At 53.6% G+C, this 27,160-nt stretch overlaps 2 protein-coding genes across 2 annotated transcripts; one reads left to right on the top strand and one right to left on the bottom strand.

The window, feature by feature from the left end:
- Positions 1-1,066: 1,066 nt before the first annotated feature.
- EIF4E1B (eukaryotic translation initiation factor 4E family member 1B) lies at positions 1,067-16,355 on the bottom strand. Its single transcript, XM_064479575.1, has 7 exons — positions 16,170-16,355; positions 3,994-4,187; positions 3,446-3,541; positions 2,768-2,831; positions 1,905-2,018; positions 1,653-1,792; positions 1,067-1,181 (listed from the first exon to the last, which is right to left on the bottom strand). The coding sequence occupies exons 1-7, from the start codon at positions 16,353-16,355 to the stop codon at positions 1,067-1,069; spliced, it is 909 nt and encodes a 302-aa protein (XP_064335645.1).
- On the top strand, positions 16,086-25,318 carry SNCB (synuclein beta). The gene is made up of 6 exons (XM_031437844.2): positions 16,086-16,379; positions 17,010-17,139; positions 19,905-19,946; positions 20,154-20,272; positions 24,229-24,318; positions 24,687-25,318. The coding sequence occupies exons 2-6, from the start codon at positions 17,019-17,021 to the stop codon at positions 24,717-24,719; spliced, it is 405 nt and encodes a 134-aa protein (XP_031293704.1). The 5' UTR covers positions 16,086-16,379; positions 17,010-17,018; the 3' UTR covers positions 24,720-25,318.
- The last annotated feature ends 1,842 nt before the right edge of the window (positions 25,319-27,160 follow it).

Genomic DNA, 27,160 nt, shown 5'->3' with positions numbered 1-27,160 from the left:
TCTTGTGAGGGACGCACCTTCTGCTTCCTGCCCTTTCAGTTTCGCCAGGGTCATTACCGCACGCCCTGGCTCAAAACCCTTTGGTAGCTGAAGCTCCCCAGACTAGCCACTTTCCCCCGTACCAGCTTGGGCCCTGATCAGTCTCCTTGGTACCTGGGAGTCTCCTTGGTACCTGGGAGTCTCCCATGAGCCCTCTCAAGACAGGACTGGAGCAGATGAAGGTTGGCGGTGGGGGCGGGAGGGGGTGCAGAATCTTACTTAACTTTAGAGCCCTCTTTAAAAATAATTCCAGTTTGTTTAAAAGTCTTTATTTAGAACAGGCACAGAAAGGGGCTTAAGCTTCATCACCTGCCAGTTAATCCACCTGTAGCAGAACCACAGTAAGGCCTGACCCCCACCGTCATCCCTTCCTGGGCCAGCCCCTCTCCATCCCTCCACACACACTCTAGGGACCCACGCCCAGCCGGCTGACAGAAGGCACGGGATACAGGGTGGACTCCAAGGCTACAAACCTCATGAGAGGCAGCCCATAAAAGGGTTTAAAGCAGAGCAATCACTCAGCAGACCCCCACTCCTGCCCCTGAGTTCCATCTCTCAGAATGTCAAGGGCCTTGAGCTCCCTCCCCCGAAATGGAAGAGTCTGGCCCTCAGGCCACCTAGCCCCCTTCTGGGCACAGAGTAAATGCTGGGGCACATAGGATTCTCTCCAGGTATCTTTCCTCCTGCAGTCAAGCCCACTTTCCCACTGACTCACCTCACCCCGCTCTACCTAACCTGCCGCCCGGGGTGAAACAAGAAGCCCAGCATCTCCTCCACCTTTCTGCTGCCCTGGGTCCTCAGGTCCCCCCCCCCACACACACACACCATCACCACCACCAGAGCTGCCCCTAGGCTAGGGCCTCAATTCACATGAAAGCGTGTTCATATTCACTCTAGGGCACATGAGAGCTATGCCATCTGCCCCCGGCCCAGCCCAGCCCCCATATACACATAGACACACACACACACACACACACAGCAGTGGGCGTCTCAGGGGCAGCCGAATGGGCAGTGGTGCTAGGGTCCCTCACACCACAAACTTGTTCTTGGCCAGAGAGTTGCTCTTGGTGGCCGTGTCTGCATGGGCCTGGTACCCAATGATGGTCTTTGAGGAGAGGCCCAGGCGCTCTTTGTAGACACGCCTGGGAGTTAAGTGAGGAGGAAATGAGACAGGCAGTCAGTAGCGGGTCCTGGAGATAACCTGGGACCCTGGGTCTTTTGCCCAGAGCTCCTACCCTGGTTCCAACCACAGTCACTCCTGTTGCGTGTGTTTGTGTCTTACCTATTGTGAAACCCAAAATATGACTAATGCAAAAGAAAAGAGGTCTGCTAAGAAGTAGTTTGAAATCTACTCTACAGCCCAGGGAACTCTATTCAATATCTTGTAATAACCTATAATGAAAATTCTAACTGAAATCACTATGCTGTACACCAGAAACACAACATTGTAAATCAACTATACTTCAATTTTAAAAAATCATTTAGAAATCTATATTCCACAGCCTTTATACACGTGGGAAAGGGTGAAGGGGGAGGCATCACGGGGAGTTCCAGACATCTCCTTCTCCCTTAGAAGAGGCCAGCCCCCACCCAGTGCCAGAGATACCCCTCACCCGATGTGCAGCACGCCCGCCTGGTTCTCCGCCTCCCTGGTCCACACGGCAATCTTGTCCCCCTTGGCTCGGATGTTGATGACGGCCCCACACACCTCCCAGCTGTGCTCCTCAAAGCTCTCCCCGATCAGAAACAGCAGCTGGGGCCGAAGGGGAGGAGGAGGAGACGGAACCCGCCTTCCTTGAGACCACTGCCACCATATCAGCCCCGCCCCTCCCCCGGGAACCCTCCAGTCCCAGGCCCGGACTCACGGTCTCCAGCCACAGGTGGTCCAGCTCGCTGTGGCGCTGCTGCTTGGCGAGGCTGACCAGCCAGCGGCCACCGCGCTTATTCCTGCTGTCTTCCCACATGGGCTCAATGCCATCCTGGGGGGTGGGATGGCAAATCAGCTACCTCCCTTTGTTCAAAAGGAAGTGGGGGCCCAGCCACCTCCCCAGGGCCTGCTCCAGCCCCCCTCACCAGGCCAGGTTCTCTCTGCCTCCATCCCTTCTGTACAAGCCAGTTTCACCACCAGCCATTCCACCCCCTGCACCCTCCTGTGTGCTCCCCAGGGCCCCTGAACCTCTACATCTGTCACCTATGTGGCCTTGCATAGGTGGGTTTGTCATCTGTCACCTTACATGGCCTCACATAAGTGGGTTTGTCTCTTTTACTGAGCTGAGTTCCTTGAGATGAGAGTTCAAATAGGGGTGAGTAAGGAAGCACCTGGGGCAACCCCAGTGCGGGCAAAGGCAGATGTCCCAGACTTGGCACGAGCCACCTGGGGAAACGTCTAAACATCGCTGTCAGGGCCCCACCGCACAGCACCTCCAGGACATTGATGAGTGTCTCCGGGCCATCCTGATGCACGTCCCCAGTTAAGGAGCCAGGCCAGAAACCTAGGCTCCTTCCTTGCTTCCCCTCCTTCCCCTCCCCTGTCCTTCAAGGTACCGCTCGGGGCTGGCACACTGTCCAGGCTCCTCTGGGTGCATGGTTCCCCAGAAATCACACTCGGCTCTGAGGGAGGCTGTTCTTGGCACCTGACCCCCAAATCCCCTGTGAGGGAGGAACGCAGCAGAAGCAGGGGAGAATCAGCCCCGTGCTGGTGCTGAGGAGTGTGGAAGCCCAGGCTTACCTTGAACAGGGCGTAGTCACAGCCGGAGGAGAGCTTACTGGCCAGCTGGATGTTGCTGTACATCCTGCAGAAAGGTCCCCACCCCAGGCTGAAAGTCCGGGCTTTTTAGGGCCTGGTTTCCTATTGGCCTCAGACCCCTCACCTTCTTACCAGACCCCACTGCTTCCCACCCCACCTTCCAGCCTCCAAGCCTTTGCTCAGACAGGTACCCCCCGCCAGGAATCCCATCCCCACTTACCCAAACCCTCAAATGCCACCTTCTCACCACCCCTCCCCTGCACCCCAGGGTCTGTGGAGCACCTTTCAGATCCCCTCCCTTGATCACCACAGACACTGAGACAGCCTCGAGACAGCCTCAAACTCTCTTTGTGGCTGAGACAAGCTCAGAGAGGAAGGAACTTGCCCAGGGTCACGAAGCATGGAGCTGTAGAGTCAGGGTTAACTCCTGGCTTCTCTCACTTCCAGGCTCTCTCCTGAGCCCTGAGAAGCCTTCAGCGGGGCCTGTGCCCCAGTCCAATCCCCCTACCACCTCCCTGCAAAACCTCTGCAAGACGCGGCCAGGCCCCCGGGAGGGCTGGGAAAGCTGTGTGGGAGGCAGCCCCCAGGAGGGGTGGGGTCTGGGAAGGATCCCCGGCGCGGGGTGCCCTGGTCCTGGCCTCCTCCATGAGGGACACTCACGCCCAGAAGTCCTCTACGGTGTCAAACTTGGTGACCAGATGCAGGTTGTCCTGCCAGGCCCGGCTACGGTCATTCTTGAAGAACCACAGAGCCCACCTAGAAGAGGGGGGCCAGCAGCAAGAAGAGCACCCCACCCCGTGCCGCCCCCAGCAGCACCCAGGTTGGCAGGGAAGTCCCGCCCCTTCTGGGACAAACTGCGAGATGGGATCTGGGGCACAGCCCCCTGCACCCCCACCCTCACCCAAGGGGGCTGGAGTCAGTTATCCTGAAGGGCTGTGGACAAGTGAGGACAGTTTTTTGTTTGTTTTTGAAGGAGAGGTAGTTCGGTTTACTTATTTATTTAATGGAGGTACTGGGGTTTGAACCTAGGACCTTGTGTGTGCTAAGCCGCACTCTGCCACTGAGCTCTAAACTCCCCCAAGTGAGGGCAGTTAACCTCTTAGCTGGGTTAAGGCTGGAAGGGCCAACAGAGCCCAAGTCTGAGGCCAGCTCTGGCCTCTCCCAGGTGGGGAGCTGAGTCCGAGGCCGCAGAGCAGGGCCTGCCCTACCTGCTCAGCAGCGGGTGCAACTCCAGCTTGCTCTCCGTGGGGCCCTGGTCCGGGGCCTTCCTGCTCAGGGACAGCAGCGCCGTGGGAGCGCACAGAGCCTCCTCTCCCACCAGCGGCCCTGCTGCCGCCTCCTCTTCTTCTTTCTCCTCCTTGTCTTTCCTCCAGTTTTTGTTGCCCCCCTCAGCATCTCCAGCCTGACCAAAGAAAGGAATCAGGGTGGGTGGTGAGCCCCGGCCCTCGCTGCCCAAGGGGGCAGGCAGGTGAACTTACAGGGCTGGCGGTAGCCATGCTGTGGCCTAGGCTCCCCGGGCACTCAGCAGCCGAGGGGGACCCAGCTGCCAACCTTTAAACCTTCATGGCCCCGCCCCCACTCACCTGGGGCAGGGGACCAGGAGGAGCCAGCGTGGGGATGGGAGGGAGTTCAGAGGGGGAAGGGCTTACACTGCTGCTTCCATCAGCAAGCATTTAGTGAGCATCTTCTATGTGCAGGCTGGGGGCTGGGGACACGGCTGTGACCCGGCAGACCTGGCCCCCACCCACATGGCACTGGTCATTGGGGGGCTGAGACACAAAGGTAAGGATCAATGCTAGGGGCCTGCTAGGGGCCTGCCCTCAGTGAAACCACATCCCACCAAGAGTGGATTTAAAGTGGACTGCCCCCGAGATGATGGCAGAAGCTGCGACTCTGACGTGGCGGGGCCGGGGCCAGGTCAGAGAACTTAGGTACACATTGTGGTGCATCGTCTTTGGCTCTGATGACATTCACCCGCCTCGGTTTCACCACCAACATCATCTGGTCTCTGGAAGCATCTAAGGGCTTTAATGTAATCATTTGGAAACAGGGAGACTGCATATTAATAATCCACATTTTTGGTTACTCTTAAAACTTTAGACAGATCTGACAACAACTGGGGCCTTCCCATCACAATCCGCTCCAGCTGGGAGTGCCTTTTCGGCAGCGCAAATGAGGTTCCACATAGCTTCGCTGGCCCACTGCTCCCCTGCTTCTTACTTCCTGGGCCATCTGAATGTTCTCCACCTGGGCATTGGTGGCAAGGGGCAGTGCACCAGTCACACAGCCTGGATTCAAGTCCCCCCTGCCCTAACTTCAGCCAAGTACCTAAGCCTTACTGTGTCTCAGTTTCTCTGTCTGTAAAATGGGAATGTTAGTGATACACAACTCAGAAATTTATTGTAGTAATGATATAAAACACACAAAGCCCATGGAACAAGGCCTGGCTCAGTGGCCAATAGCAGCCAGCTGAGGGCTACCCCAGGGTGGAGGAGGGATGGGGGGAGAGGAAGTGCTGGCTCTGGACAACCTTCTCTTTTCTGGAGGGGCTGAAATCTCCCCAAGCTTCTTGAGGTTTCTCACCCTCCCCTCGGCCATTTTTAGGGTCCCACTACCAGTCCCTTCCCCTCCCTCACACCCAGAGAAGCCCATGACCATCTGGAGGCCGACAGTCAGTATCTATTCAACCCTCATCCCTAAGCTCCAGGATGTGGCGGGCCTACGGCTGAGTGCCGGGAGGCAGTGAGAAGCAGAAGATGAGGGGCCCCTGTGCTCTTGTCTTCCAGGGGAGCCAGGTAATCTCACAAAGCCCTGTGTAATCACAAAGGCAGATCTCTGAAAGAAAGGAATTTGCAGATGGGAGAAGATGAAGTCCAAGACCTGAACTGGGGGCTTTAGAGCGCGTGGATCAGAATCACCTGCAGGGCTTGTTAAACAGACTCCTGGGCCCTGCCTCGGGATTTCTGATGCCTTCGCACAGGGCTTGGGCCTGAGAAGTGGCATTTCTAACAAGTTCCCTGATGATGCTGTTCAGGGACCCCATTTCAAGAACCACCCACTGACTTAAATGCAGTTCGCGGAAGTGGTGATGTTTTAGTGAGAGTTAACGAGGTGGGTGGAGGAGGGCAGCTCTGGGAGCGGGAGCAGCATGTGCAAAGGCTCTGGGATACTGGAGAAAGAGAAGAAAGACCGCTCTGGCTAATGCCCAAAGCAGGAAAGGATGGTGAGTATTGGTCTTAGGAGAGTGGAGAGCCATTGAGTGGTTCAAATGGGTAAAGATGGGCTGGGGAGGGAATCAGATGGGCTTTCTAGCAAGTTCTTTGGACTGATGTGTGGGAAACAGAACTTGTGGCATCAACAGCGAGTAGGAGGAGATCTATTTGGACGCTGACATCATTGTCCAGGTGACAGATGGAGCAGCAGGGGAGACGGAGAGAACGGGATGAATTTCAGAGGTGTTTAAAAGGAAGACACAGTGGTATTTGGTGACAGACAGGCTCTGGAGAGGTGGAACATGGAATCCCAGTGACCTGTTGCTGCATAACAGACCATCCCAAATGTAGTGGCTTAAAACTACAATGATTATTTATTTTGTTCACAGATTGGCAATTTGAAAAGTAGCCGGTAGGGACAGCTCATCTCTGCTCCAAATCCCCACCGACTGGAGCAGCTCAGAGGATGGGGCTGGGGCTGGGGCCGGGGCCAGCTGCTCACTCACGGCGGGATAGTCTTTGCTGGCTGTCAGATGGCACCTCAGCTGGGGATGTCACCTGGTATAGCTGTCTGTGGCCTCTCCATGTGACCACATGGCTTCCTCACAGTGCGGTGGCTGGGTTCCCAGAATGAGTGTCCCAAGAGATGGAAAGCAGAAGCTGCCAGTTTCTTAAGGCCTGAGCCTAAAACCTGGCACAGGTTCACCATCGCTGTACTTGGTTAGAGTCCCTGAGCCCATATTCAAGGATGGGGACATAATCCCACCTCCCAGTGGGAAGGGTGTTGAAGAATTTTGAACAGAAGAAGCATTGCAGGAGGACTAGGCTTAGGGAGAGATCAGGAATCCAGGTTTGATGGGGAAAAAGGGAGAAAGGACCATCTCCAAGTGCCAGGCATGGTCTCAGCTGCTTTAGTAGCACAGAGCCTGGCATGGAATGACCCTGCCGGCCACAGCACCCCTTCCCACCATCTTCTGCTTCTTCCGGTGTGGGGCAGCCCCTGGAGTCTGGGCTTGGAGTCTGAGAGACCCCAGGAGGAAACCCCCCAGCCCTACTAGGTCCTGGTCCCTACCCAAGGCACTCCCAAGCCTGTCTGTGGGGGACATCTTCACAGTGGGGTTGAACAAACAAGGGATCTGGAATCCTAGTCCTGCCATTTGGTTCCTAAAACATCTGGAATCTGCCCATTACTCTCGCTCCCCACCCAGCAAGTGCCACCATCTCTGGCCTGGGCCACTGCCTGGAGCTCTCCTAACACTCTCCTTACTTCTACTCCTGCCTCCCTACAAAACATCCTCCATGTGCCTTCAACAGATTATTTAAACTATCAATCTGATCTATTAACTCCTCTGTTTAAAACCCTCCAGGATACCCAGGATGTGATCCAAAGTCCAGGTTCCGGGCCTGCAAGTCCCTGCATGATCCAACCTCACAGTGCTCCAAGCACACTGATTCTCCAACAGGCCAGATTTGTTCCTGCCTCAGGCCCTTTGCACTTGCTGTTTCCTCCTCAACCCTTTTTTTTAAATTGAAATATAGTCAGTTTACAATGTTGGGTCAATTTCTGGTGTACAGCACAATACTTCAGTCATATAGGAACATACATATATTCGTTTTCATGTTCTTTTTAATCATAAGTTACTACAAGATATTGAATATAGTTCCCTGTGCTATACAGTATAAACTTGTTGTTTATCTATTTTATATACAGTAGTTAGTATCTGCAAAACTCAAATTCCCAGTTTATCCCTTCCCACCCCCTTCCCTGACTGGTAACCATAAGTTTGTTTTCTATGTCTGTGAGTCTCTTTCTGTTTTGTAAATAAGCTCGTCTTTTTTTTTAAGATTCCACATATGTGTGATATCATATGGTATTTTCCTTTCTTTTTCTGGCTTATTTCACTTAGAATGACATTCTCCAGGTCCATCCCTGTTGCTGCAAATGGCATTATTTTATTATTTTTAATGCTGAGTAGTATTCCATTGTATAAATATACCATAACTTCTTTATCCAGTCATCTGTTGGACATTTAGGTTGTTTCCATGTCTTGGCTATTGTAAATAGTGCTGCCGTGAACATTGGGGTGCATGTATCTTTTTGAATTAAGATTCCTTCTGGGTATATGCCCAGGAGTGGGATTGCTGGATCATATGCTAAGTCTAAGTCTATTTTTAGTCTTTTGAGGGATCTCCATACTGTTTTCCATAGTGGCTGCCCAAACTACGTTCCACTAACAGGTCTCTCCTGCGTTTTCTCCACACCCTCTCCAGCATTTATCATTTAGGGGATTTTTAATGATCGCCATCTGACCGGTGTGAAGTGACACCTCATTGTGGTTGTTTGATTTGCATTTCTCTGATAATTAGCGATATTGAGCATCTTTTCCTGCGCTTGTTGTCCATCTCTTCATTGGAGAAATGTCTGTTTAGGTCTTCTGCCCATTTTTGGATTGGGTTGTTTGTTTTCTTCTTATTAAGTTGTATGAGCTGTTTATATATTCTGGAAATTAAGCTCTTGTCAGTCTCATCTTTTGCAAATAGTTCCTCCCATTCCGTAGGTTGTCTTTTTGTTTTGCTTATGGTTTCCTTTGCTGTACAAAAGCTTATAAGTTTAATTAGGTCTCATTTGTTTAATTTTGCTTTTATTTCTATCACTTGGGTAGATTGTCCTAGGAAAACATTGGTGAGATTTGTGTCCCTCCCCAACTCTTTATATGACTGACTTCTCCTTGTCCCTCAGAGCTTGGCTCGTGCCGTCTTCTCAAAGAGGTCCTCCCTGATCACTCTATCTAAAGTAAACCATTCTCTCCCATGCACTCTTTTTTTTTTAAAATAGACTTTATTCTTTTAGAGCAGTTTCAGGTTCACAGCAGAATTGAGCAGAAAATAGAGAGTTCCCACATAGCCCTCCCCACCCACACATATTTACTCCCCTACCCTCAACATCCCTCATCAGTGTGGCGTATTTGGTACAATTGATGAACCAACACACCATGCACTCTTTAACTAAGTACCCATTTTATTTGTTTCTTAGCACTTAGCACTACTCATTCACTCATTCAACAAACACTGGCCTAGAGTTACTTTGTGCCGGGCACTATTTTAGGCACTGGGGGAGGCTGATATGAGCAAAACTGATGATTGATTCCTCCTCTTCGTTCAGAAGGCCCCAGGACTAAGCCCTTGGACCTCTTCTCTGCTCTGTCAACACCTCCTGTTTTATGATCTCTCATCCAATCATGGTCATTGAATGTCACATATATAGTGCACCTCTGGCCCCAGCTTGAAATCCCAAAGAGTACATCCAACTGCCTGCTTGCAGCTCCACCTGCGTACAGCTTACTGCATCCAAAGCTGCATTCCTGACTTTCCCCTGTCCCCAGACCTGTTCCTCCCACAATTGTCTGCACCCTTCCATCTGCTCAGCCGCGAATTCTGGACCAATCCTGACTCCTGTCTTTCTAACCTATCAGTACATTCCATCTTGAACTCTTCAAAATACCCAGGATCCAACCACATCTCTCCATCTCCATTGCCACCACCCTAGCCCAAGCAGACTGTCATCTTCCCTGTACTATGGTGATGGCATCTGAACTGGTCCCCAGCTTCCAGACTTAGGACTTCACACTGTCCAAGCCCTCAGCCCCACCCCAGCACCCTCCACGCTCTTCCTTTTCATTTCCCCTCCAAGCATTTATCTGACATACCCTATATTGTACTTACTTATTTTACTTATCATCTGCCTTCTCGGTCTAGAACGTAAAGTCCCCCAGGGTCTTTTTCACTCACGACTATCTTCTCCAGTACCTAGAGCAGGGCCTGACCCATAGCAAGTCCTCAGGGGTCAGAGAGAGGAGGGAGAGCTGACTGTTAGAGTGAGCTAAGTGAGCGTGACTGATATTGACAAAGCAGCACAACCTAACGCATCTTATTTGGTTGCTAGTTCACTTGTTAATTGCCACTTCCTTCTAGGACGGTAAGTCCTAGAAGAGCAAGGACTTTATTGGTCTTGTTTTCTGCTGAATCTCCAGTACACAGAACAGTGCCTGGCACGCAGTAGGCACTCAGGGAAAACCGATGGAAAAGAATGGATGCCAGGGACCAGTTATATGATCTGCCCTGAGTGTCGGTTCCCTGCAAAGTGGGACTGAAATCTGTAACGTGGGAATGAGGGTGTCTATTGTAGGGGGGAGGGTATAGAGCTCAGTGGCAGAGCACTGTGCTTAGCATGCACAAGGTCCTGGGTTCAATTCCCAGTACCTCCATTAAGAAATAAATAAATAAATAAATAAACCTAATTACCTCCTCACCCCCACCCCCCAAATTTTAAAGTGAGAATGAAAATGCCTGCTTTAAGGAGTTGATTTTAGGGCTTAATGATGTAATGAATGTAGTGCCTGGCACATAGTAGGTGTTCAATCAATATCACCCACCCCCATCTCTCATTCTTACCCCACCGCCATCTGGCCTGCCTGTCTTCTTCCCCGCCCTGAGGTCTCTGGACAGCAGGAAGGTTGATAAATGTTTAATCACACCACACGCAGAGTTATAAAGGTGCACTTGGATTTTTGCAGAACCCAAGCAGAGCTAGGAGTCCTAGGATTCTCTTAAGAGAACACCTGCTGCTCCAGGTGGAATTTTCTCCCAACCCCTTTCCCCCACTCTCCAGCCTTCCCTCTCCAGAAGCTTCAAAGCCATTCCCCTTAGTATAATCTTAGGAAGGGGAGAGGGGCGAAAGGAACTGGGGAGCCCATTTCCCCAGGGGAGGAAGAACAGGAACAAGGAAAGGGCCCTGAGAACTCACAGGTTTCAGGTCTGGCCAGAAAGAGACCCAGGGGCCTGGGCTGTGCCATCCTATGCCCCAAAGTGGGGCTGGTGCTGTGACATGGGGTAAAGAATCCATTGTGCTGGAAAGTGGTGGTCCCGTAACTGGGTTGCCTTCTTCTGGGGACAGCACATATGAAGAGAAAGAAAGATGCAGCAAATGCTAACAATGGGTGAATCTAGGGAAGGATATTCAGCATCTTTTCTGAAGGTTTTGTTCATTGGACTATGTTTGCAACTTTTCTCTAGGTTTCAATTTTTTTTTTTAAATAAAGCTGGGGGCAAAAAGAATAGTGACAGAGATGTTAGTGACTCACTCAGTAACCATTCTCCCCTTCTCACACTTTGATTCTAGGAAGTCGTAAGCCCAGCTGTATGACCAGACTTTTCCAGCCTCCCTGCAGCTAGGTGTAGCTCATGAGAGATAAGCAGAAGTTGTCAGCTTCTGGGGAAACTCCTGAAGAAAAGACAGACAACTGGCAGGTGCTCTTTTTACCCTACTTCCCTTATTCCCGCTTTCTGAATAGACATGATGGCTGGAGCAGCAGGAGCCATCTTGGGCCATAGGTGGCCTTGAAGGTGGAATCCAGGTACTAAGGCTGGTAGAGCAGGAAGGTAGAACTCTGGGTCCCTGATGCCTGTGAACTCATCACACCTACTGTGAACCTCCTACTGCATGACTTCTCTCAGTGAAAAAAATAAGCACTTGCTTTGCTTAAGCATCTGCATTAACAGCCAAATGAACTTCTCACCTGTTTTCTGTTCCTTCTACATTGGAGTTTTCCACCTGCTGAATCCTATGCTGGGAATGCTCACAACCACTTGTAAGGTCCTTCTCAACTTTCAACACCCAGCTCGAATGTCACCTTCTCCGGGAGGATTTCCCTGGATGCCCCTTCCCTCCTAGACTCCCGGAGCCGTCTGGTGCTACTGTTAAACTCCCCCACAGTCCACTTGCTGCCCACCAGAGGATTCTTCACTGCTCATTGCTTTGGCTTCTCTGTAGCATTTATCCAGTTGTCCTCTAACCCCTTGGCTTCCCTGCCACCACTCTCTCCAGCTTCTCCTTCTCTCTCTGCAGCGCCTTCTCAGCCTTTCCCCCAGCTCCTCTGCCCTGGCCACTCAAGAAGGTTGCAGTGGGTGCTCAACATCACTAATTGTTAGAGACATGCAAACCAAAACTACAATGAGACATCATCTCAAGCCAGTCAGAATGTCCATCATTAAAAAGTCTACAAATGATAAATGCTGGAGAGAGTGTGGAGAAAAAGGAACCCTCCTACACTGCTGGTGGGAATGTAAATTGGTGCAGCCACTATGGAGGACAGTATGGAGATTCCTTAAAAAGTTAAAAATAGACTTACCATATGATCCAGCAATCCCACTCCTGGGCATATATCTGGAGAAAAATATATTTCAAAAAGACACATACTTCCCATTGTTCACAGCAGCACTATTTACAATAGCCAAGACATGGAAGCAACACAAATGTCCAATGACAGATGCCTGGATAACGAAGATGTGGTGTGTTTATACAATGGGATACTACTCAACCATGAAAAAGAATAAAATAATGCCATTTGCAGCAACGTGGATGGGCCTGGAGAACGTCATTTGAAGTGAAGTAAGGCAGAAAGAGAAAGAAAAATGCCATATGCTATTGCTTACATGTGGAATCTTAAAAAACGGACACAAATGAATTTACTTACAAACGGAAACAGACTCAAACAGAGAACAAACTTCTGGTTACTGGAGGTTAAAGGGAAGGGATAAATTGGGAGTTCAAAAATTGCACGTCTTGGGGAGTGATGGAAATATTAGCTGTCTTGATTGTGGTGGTGGTACCATGGGTGTAGACATCTATCAAAGTTCATCAAATTGTCCATCTGAAAAATGTGTAGTTTACTGCACAGGAACCAAACCACAATAAGGGTATTAAAAGAAAAAGAAAAAAAAAAGAAGCTTGCTGTGCCTGAGGAATCTCTTCCAGACCCTCTTTTCTTTTCAATCTCCACATTCCCCCGGGTAATTGCATCATCCCCATGGCTTCAGCCACCACCTCTCTGCAAAGGACTCCAAATCCAGGGGTGAACTGGGCTCGCCTGGACCAGCTGATAAGAACAAAGTTTCAGGAATTTTGTGAGCCAGGTGTTAAAGCCAATATTAAAAATTAAATTATATAAACCTATGATTATATGAATTATATTGAAAACAAACGTCATAAACCCTCAAAACATAACATCCTGATTATTTTACTACTGTCTATGTGCTTAAGATTATTTTTACCTATTTTATGTGTATGGTGAAGATGCTGATTAAGGGAGTCCTACCACATATCTCTTCCCAAGTCTCTGCTCAGAGACGTCACAGTGACCACTTGAAATCAACCGCAGCAGGAGAGTTTCCATCACAGGTTTGGGCAAGCTCTACAAATAACGGTGCTTCCTTGCTGGGAAAGCCATGTGTAAAGATTTCCCAGGACACCATGGCCCATGTCTATACCTGAAGCCAGCCTGGGTGACTTATTGAACTCTGGGCTCAAATATCTGACTATCTGCTGGACATCTCATGCAGCTCATCTGTCAGGCACTGCTCATCCCGTGTGCCCTGAACAAACTCACCATCATCCCCAAACCTGCCCCACCTCAATGCCTGTTTCTTCTTGCAGCAACATCACTCACCCTGCTGTCCAAGCCAGAAACCTGAGAATCTTCCTGGACTTGTTGCTCTCCCTCTTCCCCAACATCTAGTAAGTTACCTTGTAAGTGATGCTTGAGTCTCCCCTCCAATCCTGTTCCAGCCTCACTGAGGCTTCCCTGGATCAGCTTCGACATTCCTCCTGTGGATTCTGCCCCAGCCTCCTCACTGATCTTGCTGCTTCTAGCATTGTCCCCCTCCAACCCATCTCCATTTGGCCCCATGAAATGCAAATCTCATTTAGGTCTCTCTCGTGCTTAAAACCCAAATCCTACAATAGGAAGTACAGACACCATCTGTATGGTCTTCTTCCTCTCTCTCCCCTCCTGTTTGGTCTTTCCTCATCTGACATTCAGGGGATCTTAGCTGAGAGTCACAAAAATTACTTCTGGCTAAAAATTTAAACAGATAAGGAGTTTATTATCTAATTGTGGGCAGCTCAGGAACTCTTCTGGAAGGCCAGAGTCCCCTTGGAGAGCATGCAGCCTGGAAATTCACATTGTCAAAAGGCCCAGGAAGAGTCCCCGGATGCTACGGCTGGGCATAGACAGCACAGCTTGCCTTGTTGGTTCCAGATGCCCCCAGAAGCAGTGTCACCGCTGCCCGTGGTCCCTGTCTGCAGCTGCCACCATCACCACCACCTGTCCTCACCAGAACAGACTCCCCTCCTTCCCTGCTACTTCCTGGCACTAGTTTCTAGTTCCAAGTCTGAGGCTGGGATGTCTGGGGCTGAGGTCACATGTCCTGGCTGCAAGGAAAGCTGGGAAAGTATTGGCAGCTCCTGGAGGGGGAGATGGCTCTTCTTCATAAATTGGGGGATCCCCCAAACATAGGAAAGAGGCTGTTCCAATGCTGAGAGGCCAACACTAATGACAGATGTCCCCCATGCTAGTTTTCACAATTAGACAAGATACTATTCAAGGCAAAGTAATCAAACAGCACAAGAAGGAAGGTGATGAAATGTACAAGCTTCTCTCCTGGGGGCAACTACCGTTAACAGTTTTTGGGGAGTCCTTGCAGATGTGTTATTGGTATATCCAGATGTACAGATCTGTATATAAGATGTCTGTACATAACTGCGTGCATGTATGTAGTTTTCATGTGTCAAAATTGATTGGCTCCACACATTACAGTTGGCACCTCGCTCCTCTCACGTCACACCGTGTCGTGTGACACTCCCATATCAGTGCACACGGGTCTAACGCATCCTAACAGCAGCACAGCATCGCATTGGGTGGATGAACCACAATTAACTAGCCAGTCCTCTACATAGGGTCATTTAGATCATTTTCATTTTTTTGCTGCAATGAACCAGGCTGTAGTGGACATCATTGCACAAACATCTCTGTGCACTTGTGTGAGCAGAGATCCGAGAGATGAATTCCTGGAAAGGGAAGTATTGGCTCCAAAGAAGCATACGTTTATGTCTTGGGTAAATATTGCCAAGTTGTCTTCAAAAAAGCATGTGCCATTTTGCAGCTCTACCAACAACCTGTGAACTGTTTTTTCCAGGCCCACCATAGTCTTGTTCCTGGCTGCCGCCTCACCTCATCAGCTGTCACTTACATACTCTGCATTTCCAACCACAGTGCCTTTGCCCATGCTATACCCACAGCTGTAACTTCCCTTCCTCCCTTGTCTGCCAGATGAAGTCTCCTTCGTCTGGGATCCCACAACTTCTTGGGTATAATTTGGTCATATACAAAATTAAGGGCCTCTGTGTGCCTAGACTTCTATAACCATTTTGACAATCCAGACCATAACCACACAAAAAAGGGTCTTGTCTGCCTCCTTCTCCCTCCTTCCTGGTTCTTCAGCTGCATTGCTTTTTATCTGTTCCCAAGCACAGTCCTGCCTCAGGACCTTTGCACTTGCAGGTCCCTCTCTATGAATCTTGCCCTGAAGTATCCTGGCCTTGGTGCCTATCTGGAGTCTCTGCTCCCATTTACCTCCTCACAGAGGCCTTCTCTGACCCCTTCATCTCAAGCAACCCTCCTCTAGTAACTGGTACATCTCCATTTTCTCATCTCCATGGCACTTACCACAAGCTGAAATAACCTTGTTTGGTTTAAGTGTTGACACGTTTATTTTCTGTCCCATCTCTGCACACACACAAACACACAATTGTTAACTCCCCTAGATCGAGGGACTTTGTTTTCCTTTTCCACTGTCTTCAGCCTCGAACCTGCCTGGCACCCCTGTCTAAGCACTCAATAAACGTTCGTTGGATGAACCATCGATATTTTACAGAAGACGAAACTGGCATTCAGAAAGGAGAGCTGAGTTGCCCAAGGTTATAAAAAGCACAGCTCAGATCCAAACGCATCTGAACTCTAAAACTCTAAAACCAACTGCAGTATTTCTTCCCTACTCTTAGCACGTCACATTTTCCCCCACCAGACTGGGCTCTTGGGGCCAGGACGTGAGTCTGACGCTCCGAGGTCCCCAGCGGCTCGTCCCGGGCCCACCCCGTGAGGCTAGCGGGCCCCGCGGAGATGTCACCCTCCCCGCCCCCTGTCAGTCAGGCCGAGGGGGTGGTGCGGCCGCCAGGGGGGTGCGCTGAGCTCAGAGCTGCCGCAGCGCCCGAGCTGGAGCCGCCGGAGCGCGCGAGCGAGCAGGGCACTGGCAGCGCGCGGTGGCTGGCGACGCACCCAAGGCCCGGGCACTACTGCGCCCCGGCTCAGGGCCCGCTCCCCGCCTGCTGCAGACCAACCTGAGCACCTGGCCACGACCTGATCCCTCATCTGTCCTGAGCCCACCCCAGCCCGGCCCAGCCGAGCCCCTGCGTCCGCCTGCCGCAGCCGCAGCCGCAGCCGCAGCCGCAGCCGCCGCTCCATCCCCAGCCCCGGCCCCGCATCCAGGTGAGGCGGTCGCGCTCCAGGCGCCCGGGCTGAGGAAGGGGTTGGGAATGGAGAGGGGACTGGGTGGGATGTGGAAGGGGCTGGAGAACGGAAAGAAGGCACCGGTGGGTGCGTGTCAGTGTGCGCCCCGGGGTATGTGTGTCTGTTGCTCGGTATCTGCAACTGCTTGGGTGGCTGTGTGTGTGGACGTGCGTCCGCGACCGTGTGGCCGTGTGTGTCAGAAGTGTCCGTGCGCGTTTGAGCGTCTGCGTGTCCTGTATGTGCACGTGAGCAAGTCCCTGGAGTATGTTTGTGTGCGTCGCCGTGTGACTCTGCCATGTGTGTACAGGCAGGCCCCGGGGCTTCGCGCGCAGCCCAGCACTTCGGTTCCACGGGGCTGCAGGTTGCAATGTCCCGGATAACTGAGGTGGTGGCCCCTCCTGCGTCCCAGGTTTCAAGGACGCTAGGACTCGCCGCGGCCCTGTAGCCTCGAGCTGGGGAGGGGGTAAGGCGGGAGAGGGGCCCGGGCCCGGGCCCGGAATGGTGCAGCGGTCTCCGGAGGGAGGGGAGGGGACACCCGCGTCCCTCTGGAAGGGCTGGGACGAGGATGCGGGGCCAGCGCACCCGTGCCAGTGTGTTCGCCCTCCCCAGGCCGCCAGGATGGACGTGTTCATGAAGGGCCTGTCCATGGCCAAGGAGGGCGTCGTGGCCGCCGCGGAGAAAACCAAGCAGGGGGTCACGGAGGCCGCGGAGAAGACCAAGGAGGGTGTCCTCTACGTCGGTGGGCGAGGGGCGGGGCTTCTGGGGCTGCGGAATTTGGATGTCCTGGGAGAGAGCGGAGCTGGGGTCCTTAAAGGGTGGGAGTGAGGGTGGTCTGGGCGGGAGAATATGAGTCAGCAGATGGGGCGGGGTCAGCAGGGGTCACTGAGGACATAGCCGATGGAAGGCTAGGTCACCGAAGAGACTGAAGGGAGGGCGGATGAGCGAAGTGTTGGTGAGGATGGGGTTTAGCTGAAAGGCCAGGGACCAATGCAGGGATCAAAGCAGACAGCCTTTTTTTTCCTTATTCTTCCCGTTATTAATAGTTACCTAGTGCTGAGCCCTCACTCTCTGCCAAGTACTGTGTGAAATACATCCGTAAGGTCCATCGCCTCATTGAATGCTCCCTGCTCATCCACAACCGGGGGAAACTGGGGTCCCCCCAGGTTTCACTACCTTGCTCAAGGTCACACAGCTGATAAAACCTGAAGCTGGAGTTTGAGCCAAGCTTTCCGGACTCCAAAGTCCCACCCTTCTCCTTGCCCGCCTCCCTCCTGTGTTGCTGGGGCTCCCTTCCAGAATTCCTCTCCATCTACTTCCACCTCGGAATCTCTCTCTGGGTCTCCCTGCCTCCCAGTGTTTCCACCATCAGCATCTCTCCTCCGGGTTCCCTCTGCTCGAAGCTGCGGAATATCAGGAGAAAAGCCAAGTGGTTAAAATGTCTCACCCTAAGTGGGAAAGGAGAGGGAGCCTGCAGGGTCATTTGCATGAAGGGAGGCAGGAAACTGATATTTCTCAATCTGGATGCAGGTACAGGGCTTACTTTTGTGCAGTAGGTAGAATTATCCAATTATCCCCTCTGCTGGCTGTAGAGGGCTGGTTAACTTGCCCAGGGTTGTGTCCTGATAGTGATGCCAAGCACCCCAATGGTGGGATTTGGCATCCAGTGGCTGGGCTGGAAGACCACTTTGGGAGGGTAATCAAAGAGGATGGCATTTGAGCTGAGCCTGAAGACTAAGGAGGGCAGGGGTAGGGGTGCAGAAAGGCAGGTCCTGGAATGGGCTCAAGGACACTGGGTTAGAGAGCAGAGGGCAGAAAGCAGTGGTACGAGATGAGATCAGAAAGGTGGGCAAGAGCCAGTTCATGAGTGGCCCCGGCAGGCCAGGGCAAAGCATAATTGCCAGGAGAGATCGTAAGCCAGGGACTGACATGATGTGACTTCAGTATAGAAAGGTCCCTCAGGCCGCTGGGGACAGAAGAGACAGCAGGGAGGCTGGTGGGGAGGTAGCATACCTACCAGATGAGGGTGGCTGGAGCTAGGGCAGAGGTGATAGCGACGGGGAGAAGGCTTGAAGCCCACACCTGCTGGACCCCAGCTCTGGCCTCCATCCTGCCTCCTCCCTGAGCCCTTTCACTCCGGTAGACCCCTGGCACCTGTAACACTACCTCCCTGCTAACAGACTTGGCCCCTCCCCTTTCCCTTAGACTACCACATCCTGCTCCTCCCCCTGACCAGGAACTCCTGGTGGCCCCCACTCCCTACAAGTCAAAGCCTCAGCTCGCTGAAGCCTAGCACTCAATGCCCTTCATAGCCCTGCCTGTTTCCATCGCTCCGAGCACACAGACCAGGTCCATGTGCTCCGTGCAGGCCCTGAAAGCACACCTCCCTGTGATTTGCCTGCATTCTTCCCTGTGCCTGGCACACCCTCCTCGGTCTCCTTTCTGCGTCTCCACCTGCTCCCCATTCGACAAGGCCTAGGCAGTGCCTCCTCCCCCATCATGTACCTCCTGGAGTCCTGGAGGCTGGAGTTCCTCTCCCCAGTACTTGAGTCCAGGGCACCACATCTGCTTCTCTTACCCTCATCTGACACTGAGCCATTGACCTGGGGCCTGACACAGAGCAGGTGCCAACAAGTGCTTGTGGGAGGAATGAATGAGTGTGCATGCAGCCCCCTGCCCCCTAGTCTCTGGGCCCGGCTGGCCTTGGCCCTGAGAATCCTGTCTTCCTGCGCCAGTCTCTCCTCCTCTCTCCGGCCTCAGCTGGCCCAGACACCCGGTTCTGGCTCTATCAGCTGTTGTCTGGGTTGCCAAATCCTTGGGATGGAAGACTCCCCACTCCCCTGAGGGCTCCCACACCCACCTCGGGTCAGGCTTTCTTGCCTTTCCAGTTGCTATCCTGGGAACGCTGGGCCAATGCTGTGGGTGTCAGTCACAATCTTCATGTTACCCTTAGACACATCCTGCATCATTCCAACTTTGGCCAGAAGGAGGAATTTGCACCCTAGTTAGAAGAGAGTCTTTAGAAGAAATGGAGCCGGGGCAGGGGGTGGGGGGATGGGAAGTGCGTGTCCATAGAGAGGATGTGGGCGGTTGGGCATCAGGGGCTTCCTTCCAAATACAAAGCCTTTTGCCCGCCTCCACTGCCTCCACCCTACCCCCACTGCCTCCACCCCACCCGCCTCCCCCATCTGCTCCCATCCTGGGCAGAGGATTAAATGACCCTGCAGAGGTAGAGCGCTTTCCCAGTGTCGGTGCTCAGGCAACATCCACCAGAGGGCATGGGTATCACCTCGGGTGCGTGGGGCAGGGGGACGACAGACAGTGGGGGAGAACTGGAAGTCCTGAGGAAGTAGGCATGGGGGGCCCTTGTGGGACTTAGGGGCCCAAGGAAGCAGTGATGGGGCCACTGCTGACTGGGTCCCTCTGCCTGCTCTGTAACCACTGTGCTTGCTGCAGTCTGTTCCCTCGGCTCAGAGCCCTTAAGTGTGCTCCTTTTTGTCCCTGCAGGAAGCAAGACCCGAGAGGGGGTGGTACAAGGAGTGGCCTCAGGTACCAGCCCAGCCCTGTCCAGCCCTGTTCCTTCACCCTGGCCTGGGATCTGGCTGGGATGCAGGTGGTGGAAGACGGCACCTCTAAGGCTTCCTGCGGGGGTGCTCCATGGGGAGGGCAGGCCCTGGGATGCTACGGGGCAGGGGGGCATCTAAGCCTGCTTCCTCCTGGCCCCCAACCCCCTTCCCAACCCTCTCCCTGATGCAGTGGCTGAGAAAACCAAGGAGCAGGCATCACATCTGGGAGGAGCCGTGTTCTCTGGGGCTGGGAACATTGCAGCAGCCACAGGCCTGGTGAAGAAGGAGGAATTCCCCACTGATCTGAAGGTGAGCTAGACTTCCGCCACACAACACACACACACACACACACACACACACACCAGGCTCCCTGCTCAGCCTGGGGCACAAGCCTCCCCACCTCATGTTCTGCAGGGCCCTGCTAGATCTGGCTCAGAATGAGTCCATGTGAAGCTGTGTATGGGCATGGCACTCCCCGTGACTGTGACCCAGATCTGGCTGGATACATGCATCCTGCTTGTGAGTGTGACCTGAATCACTATGGGCCAAATCCTCACTTGTCACTGATTGTTCATTCATGTCTTTTCATTCAGTGAGCATTCATGCCAGAGAGGGATTGTTTTAGGAGTTACTGCAGTAAATAGGTTCCTACATTCATGGAGCTGACACTGTAGTGGGAGAAGATACAGTAAAAAGCTAACCAGTAAGCAAGATGATTTCAGACAAGGGTATGTGCTATGAAGAAATGACAAGGGTCACAGGCTAGAGAGTCAAGGGGTAAGGAGGCTACTTTAGTTGAGGAGTGACATTTGAGCTGACACCCAAGGAATGAGGCAAGCCATGTGGGAAGTGTGTTTCAGGCAGTAGGAACAGCATGTGCAAAGGCCCTGAGGCAGGTATGAGCAGATGTGGGCCATGGGGAGGGGTGAACTGTGTGTCACACATTTGTGCAGACATGGTCCCCCAGGCAAGTGGCGGTGGCTACCTCATGGGTGCATGAAGTCAGATGCCTGCATTAGGACACACTGGAGGGTGAGACCTGTGAGCCCTGGAGCCCCACAGAGCTGGATTTGAATCCCAACTCCACTACTTCCTGACTGTGAGACCCTGGGCAGGTCCCATCATAGCTCTGAGCCGGATTCTTTGCCTCTAAGATGGGAGACAAACACAGGAGGACTCTTATGTAGATTACAGAAAATGTCCATCAGAGGTTCTCAAAAACTTCAGTGTGCACCAGCTCACCAGGAGGCCAGCGTAAAAGACAGACTGTTGGCTCCATCTCTAGAATTTCTGATTCAGAGGTCTGAGGTGAGGCCCGAGAATCTTATGTTTAACAGGTACTCAGGTGAGGCTGATGCTGCAGGGCAGGGACTACACGTTGATATAAAGAGCCTGGATTGCGTACAGTGAGTGCTCAGTAAGAGATGGTGGCCCCACAGTCACGTGAGCAGTCTGTGTGTGTGCCCCTGGGGGCCCATGTCACCACAGGTGTGCAAGGACATGTACCGCTGTGACAGTGGATCACAGATGGGCCTTTACGTCTGTACAGACATGCCTCTCATGAGGGAGTTCCGTGTTGTCCACATACAAGCGCAGATTCTGCCACCATGGGGGTGGGGCCCCCTTCAGCGTGAGGTTTAGGAGATCAGTGTGTATTCAGCGTGAGTGTATCCATCGGGCTTTCGGAGAAGAACCCACGCCACCCTCCATTCCAGACATTTTGCACAGTTGGTTCCCTCCCCTGTCAGAAGTCTGGGACCTGACTCAGAAGTTCTGGTTCAAGTCCCGTCTCTGCATTTTACCAACTGTGTGACTTCCCATTTCTTATCATTACATTTTCAGTGATCGCTCCCATTCACTGATCTCTTGTGTGGGCAGGCGCTGTTCTAGACCTTGTACACGGAGTCACTTACTGAATCTGCACCACATCCCTATAAAGAAGGCTTCCCAGTTAGCCCATTTTACTGATGAAAGAACTGAGGCTCAGAGAGGGGAAGTGACTTGCCCAAGATCCCGCATCCCACCTGCCCCTACCCCTCTGAGAAGGTGGTTGGGAGGATAAGCTCAGGTTTAAGTCACCAGAGTCGCTTGGTGCTGACACGGGCCAGGCCCTGCTCTGAGAGCTGGGGTGCAGGGAGGCAGGTCTGGGACTGAGCTGTCAGCCTCGAGGCTGTGTGTGAGTAGCCTTTGCACAGAATCATTTCTCTCGGGCTGCTTTCCTCTTACCAGCACTTGTTGGCACCTCAAGCCTTCTCTCTCTCTCTCTCTCTCTCCCTCTCTCTCTCTCTCTCTCTCTCTGGAGCTCAAGACCATAGACTTACAATCCAAAGGCAGGCCTTTGGGGCCACTGGGCCCTTGGAGAACCCGTGCAAGCCAGGGGTGCCCATTTCTGGCTCTGCCTCCCAGTCTGCTCACATACGTTATCACGGGAGCCTCCCCACACTCATACAAGGCAGAAACGCCATCCCATTTCCAACCCGAGGCAGCTGAGATCCAAAAAGTAAAGTGACTTACCTGATGTCAAACAGCTGGGGGGGGGGGCAGGCTGGGGTGGTTTTTAAGTGAACTCTTTACTGAAGTACTGTATTCATGCAGAAAGCATGCGGCTCCCCGAAATTTTCACAAACGGGGCTCCCCGCAAGTAACCAGCACCCAGGTCAAGATGCAAAAGAAAGTCAGCCCCTTTGAAGCCTCCCTTACGCCCCCTCCCAGCCCTTACTCCCAGGGCCAAGACTAGTGCGGTGTCTGGGGTACAGAATTTAAGGGGGGCACTTATTCTGGGGTCTCACTGGCATGGCCTTGAAAGGAGGTGCCTTCTTAATTCTTGCACCCAAGGCGCCTTCATCCTGGCTGTGCCTTCTTCTCTGTAGCTAATAGCTTCCTCACCTCCATCACCACAAATACCTTGGGTGTTTTTCAACGTCATAGAAATGTTATCCTAAAGTGCACTCTGTTCGGTACCTGGCTTCTGTCACCATCAGTAGGCGCTGAGAGTCAGCCTTGACGTTGTGTCCCTGCTTTGATATGCAGTGTCCTGTGCGCAGCAGGACCACCCTCCCCACCTCCATTCTGCTGTTGTTGGACATCTGAGTTGTTTCCAAACAATGGGCAGAGCTGGGACTCCTCACACTCTCTCTTTCCTGGGTTCTGGTCATAGCTGGGTGATTTTGGGCCAACTAACATTTCCCCACCTCCTGGGCCTTGGAGGACCCATGTGTAACTGGGGGAAATGAGCTACGTCAGGAGCGCAAATTCATGAGCCCACAGGGCCCACCTGGACAGGTAATGTGGAGGCGGTGAAGCTGTCTGGATGGAGCTGAACAAATACAGGGCACAGGTAGTCAGGGAGAACTTCTCAGTGCTGGCCCTCCAGGGTCCCAAGATTCTTACCTCTGCCCAGCAGGGAGGGACAGCGGCTACCTGTGGAAGTGGGGAAGGTGGTGTGCCCCCTGCCTATGGGCTTCCCCGCAGGTCCAGGCTTGTGCCAACCCGCACGTGGCCTTGCGCAGCTGTGCATGGACCCCAGGTTACCTTGTGTGCCCACGCGTGCAGCCAGCTCAGTCCCATGTGTTTGTGCACAGACATGTGCTCACCCACAGGGGACTGGCCATGTGTCTGGCAGCCCCCTATTTGTGTGCCTGCTGGCCTGCACTCGTCTGGGCAGCAGATGCAGTGGGGAGGGGAGAGTCTTAGCTCACACATCCAAGCAACACCATGAGCTGTTGCTTCCAGCTTATCTTAAAATAGCAACAGCTGAAGAAACCAGGCCACACAGGGCCCTGGGGGAGGGATGGTTGGAAAGTGGCAGGGGAATGGCTCAGAGCCCCTGCTCAGCTCTGTCCCTGAGCCTCCATCTCCCTCCAGCCCAGAGGAGACTCCAGGGTTATTTCTGGGGTGCAGATACCTGACCCCCCCACAGAGGTGACACAAAGGGAGTAGGGATAAATGGGTGACTGAGTGCACCCCGTCTACCTCTCCATCTGATCCAGTCCAAATGATGGGAGTGCAGGAGGCTGCCAGGTGCTGGGGAGGGGGCATAGAGAGCCCACTCCCCCTCACCACCCCAGCTTCGAGTGGTGATTGGAGGCATTTCAGTCCTCCAGCCCACTTCCAAGGCACTGTAAATAAACAATTTAATTAAAAACTTTGGTTGCACTGCCAACAAAGCCTAGCCTTCCCCCAATCAGTCAAAAGCTTCCCAGGGTAGGAATTTGGGGAGGCATCCCCAGCTGGCCTCACGGGCCCTGTCTCTTCTCTGCCCGTAGCCGGAGGAAGTGGCCCAGGAAGCCGCTGAGGAGCCGCTGATTGAGCCCCTGATGGAGCCAGAAGGGGAAAGCTATGAGGAAGCGCCCCAGGTGAGCGGTGGCAGGGCTGGGTGGGGCTGTGGGCATCCCCAGGACTGCTGCCAACTCCAGCTGGGGTGGGAGGTTCGTGGCAGCATAAGGTTGGACCACGGAGCTTCAAGCCCCCCTTTCTAGAACCCACACCCTGGAGGTGGCAGCAGGGAGGGAGGACAGATGGGGCCTAGCACTGGGCCCCAGGCACCCCTCCCCAGGAACATCCCAGCTGTCCCCAACTTCCAGATTTCTCCCCTGCCCAGGGGGAGGGGAATGCACTGTTCCTCCTTGAGGGGGAGGGGTCTCAGGGCCCGGGCCTCGCTGCTTGGTCTCCAACTCCTTCCTCTTTTGCTCTTCTCCACTCCATCCCCGTCCCTCTGATGCAGGAGGAGTATCAGGAGTATGAGCCAGAGGCGTGAGGGCCCAGGACGGCCCCCTACCAGCAGCACAATCCCTCCCCTGTCCGCTGCCCCGCCCCCCAGAGGCAGGGCTGTCCTTCAACCCCTTCCCCTTAAAACACGAGATCTTCCTTTCGCTCCGGGGCGCCCCCTCGGAGCCTGTGTTAGTGTCTGTCCTACCCGCCCGCGTCCAACCCTGGGACGTGGACAGGGCCGGGGCTTCGGCCACGGCTGGGAGTCTCGCTCCACCTGTGTTGCCCCCTCCCTGCCCCACCCCGTCCAGTGTCTGCGCGGAAGTAGCATGTTCTATGTATTTTTAAAAGAAGATCGGAAAGTGACGGCTCCCCTCCACCGCCAACAGAGGCTATTTGAGGGGTCCCCAGGCAGCCCCAGAGCCCCGCACCCCACTTCCACATCGACCCCAAGAACCTTTTTTTTTTTAAACCAAAACCAGGAGTCAGGCTGTGCCATGCCCCCTTCCCCAGCCGGCCCGGTCCGAGCGCGGGCGTCGTGTGTCGTGACTGTGGCATGGAGAGTCCCCCACCCCCGTGTGAGCGTGTCCCGGGAGGGTGGGCCCGGTCGGCCCCTGCGTGTCCATGAATAAAGCCAATCTGTCTGTAGCAGGCGCCACACGGGCAGAGCTGGGCTGAGGTGGGGGCCGGGTGAAGGCGGCCTACGGGCTTCCAGGTCCCAGCCTGCCCCAGTCCCCTCTTTGGGGCCCGGCACATTCAGTCCAGGTACAAGACTGGCCACCTCAGCTTCTCCATCTCCTACCCTCCCCGGGACGACCAGGCTGAGACAGGCTGCAGACTGGGAGGCGGGAAGGCGGCCTCGGGCACCACCTACCGTACCGTAAATCACCTACTGACGACGCAAGGCTGAGGGGCAGCTGATTGCTCAGGGCCGACCCGCTCACACCTCACTGCACATGCAGCGCAGGCGCATCGACGGCTACGCACGCGCGGACACGTGTGCACGTACGCTGGTCCTTGCGAGCCAGTCCGAGTGTACGCACTGGGCAGGCACGCACGTGCACGCATGCTGGCAGACACGTGCAGACTCGCGCACGCACTCATAGTTGGACGCGTCTGTTGGACGCGTGCTGCGAAGAAGCTGTTGGAAATTAGCAGCGTGGGCCGTGAAAGAAGCTACTACGTGTAAACCTTTGTCCCCCACCATTCCCCGAAATTTACATGTACACACCCCTGCGCACACCTGTCCACCGCAAAAAAACTCATCCCAGTGGAGGGGAAATGGGCAGTTGCCCCCCTCCCCCAAAAAATCAGAGTACAGGCGATCGGTGCTCTACCCTTCCAGGAAAGGCACCCGAAAGTTTGCGACCTCGGCTGACAAGAGCAAGGGTCTGCAAAAACCTGGGAAGCCGGCCGGAAGCCTTGAGCGGATCCGGATCGGCACTAGAGGGCCCCCAACACCACCTCCTTGTGGGAAAGAATGGGGCGGAGACGCCGCGGGGCTGCACAGAGGCCCCACCTCCAACAAGGCAGAAGCACTTTTCTGATTGGCACAGAAGCTCCCCACCCCACGCCCTCGTGGAGGCCCTGACCCAACCAGTGATAGGCCCCGCCCCCGTCGATGCAGCGCTCTTGCCCTCTTCTGCCGCAGCAACCCCCAAACCTGGCTCCTACAAAGGCCCCGTCCCCGCCCACACGGAGGCCCCGCCCCCGCCCATGCGGAAGCCCAGTGTTGCTTCCCAGCAATAGCCCCCAATGTCGCCAAAACAAGACCCCACCCCTTCTATGTCAGGTCCGACCTCCTTTCCGACCCAAGCCTTGCGTCGCCCCTGCAGCCCCAAGGGCTGGAAGGAGCCTGCTCTATTCAATTAACCCCCAAATGTTTAGCGCCCCCTTCTCGGAGTCGATGGGGGCGGGAGATGGTGTCAAGCTCGGGAAGGCCTTGAACGCTGGGGGAGACTGGTCCTCTCGGGTCACCTTGGCCTGCCTTTGCTTCTGGAAGTAGGAACCTACTGGCAGATTCGTGTGCAAGGAGAACAAACCGGTGGGCTTCGATTCTCTGACCCAACGTGCAGGTGCCAGGTTTTCCAGCTCCCTTTTGGCTGAATTAAGACACTATTATAACCCACAGTCCACAGGGATTGCAAACTGGTGGCCCTTAGGTTGAATTTGGCCTGTAGAGATGTTTAATTTGCTAGTGCAAGGTTTATTTATTTTTCATTCTAGTTGGCCGCAGTCCCTTGCGTTCCTCCCATCCGCTTCACTCATTTTCATGAACTGCCTGGCCTCTAAAGAATCTGAGTTTGCCACTTCCTCGCCAGCTACCAGCACCTGATCCCCATTTTTAGATGCCAAAACCAGGTTCACCATCTGGCTTGTGAAGAGGTTTATTCCTCCTTCCCGGGTGTCAAGCCATGCACCTGGTTTTCTGAGCTTGGTTTTCTACTCAGAGACCAATGTCCTCAGCTGCAGGGGTCACTTTAAATGCAT

This window comes from Camelus dromedarius, chromosome 27, assembly GCF_036321535.1.
Source record: "Camelus dromedarius isolate mCamDro1 chromosome 27, mCamDro1.pat, whole genome shotgun sequence".
Lineage (NCBI taxonomy): Eukaryota > Metazoa > Chordata > Mammalia > Artiodactyla > Camelidae > Camelus > Camelus dromedarius.
This window is presented reverse-complemented; position numbering and strand designations above follow the sequence as displayed.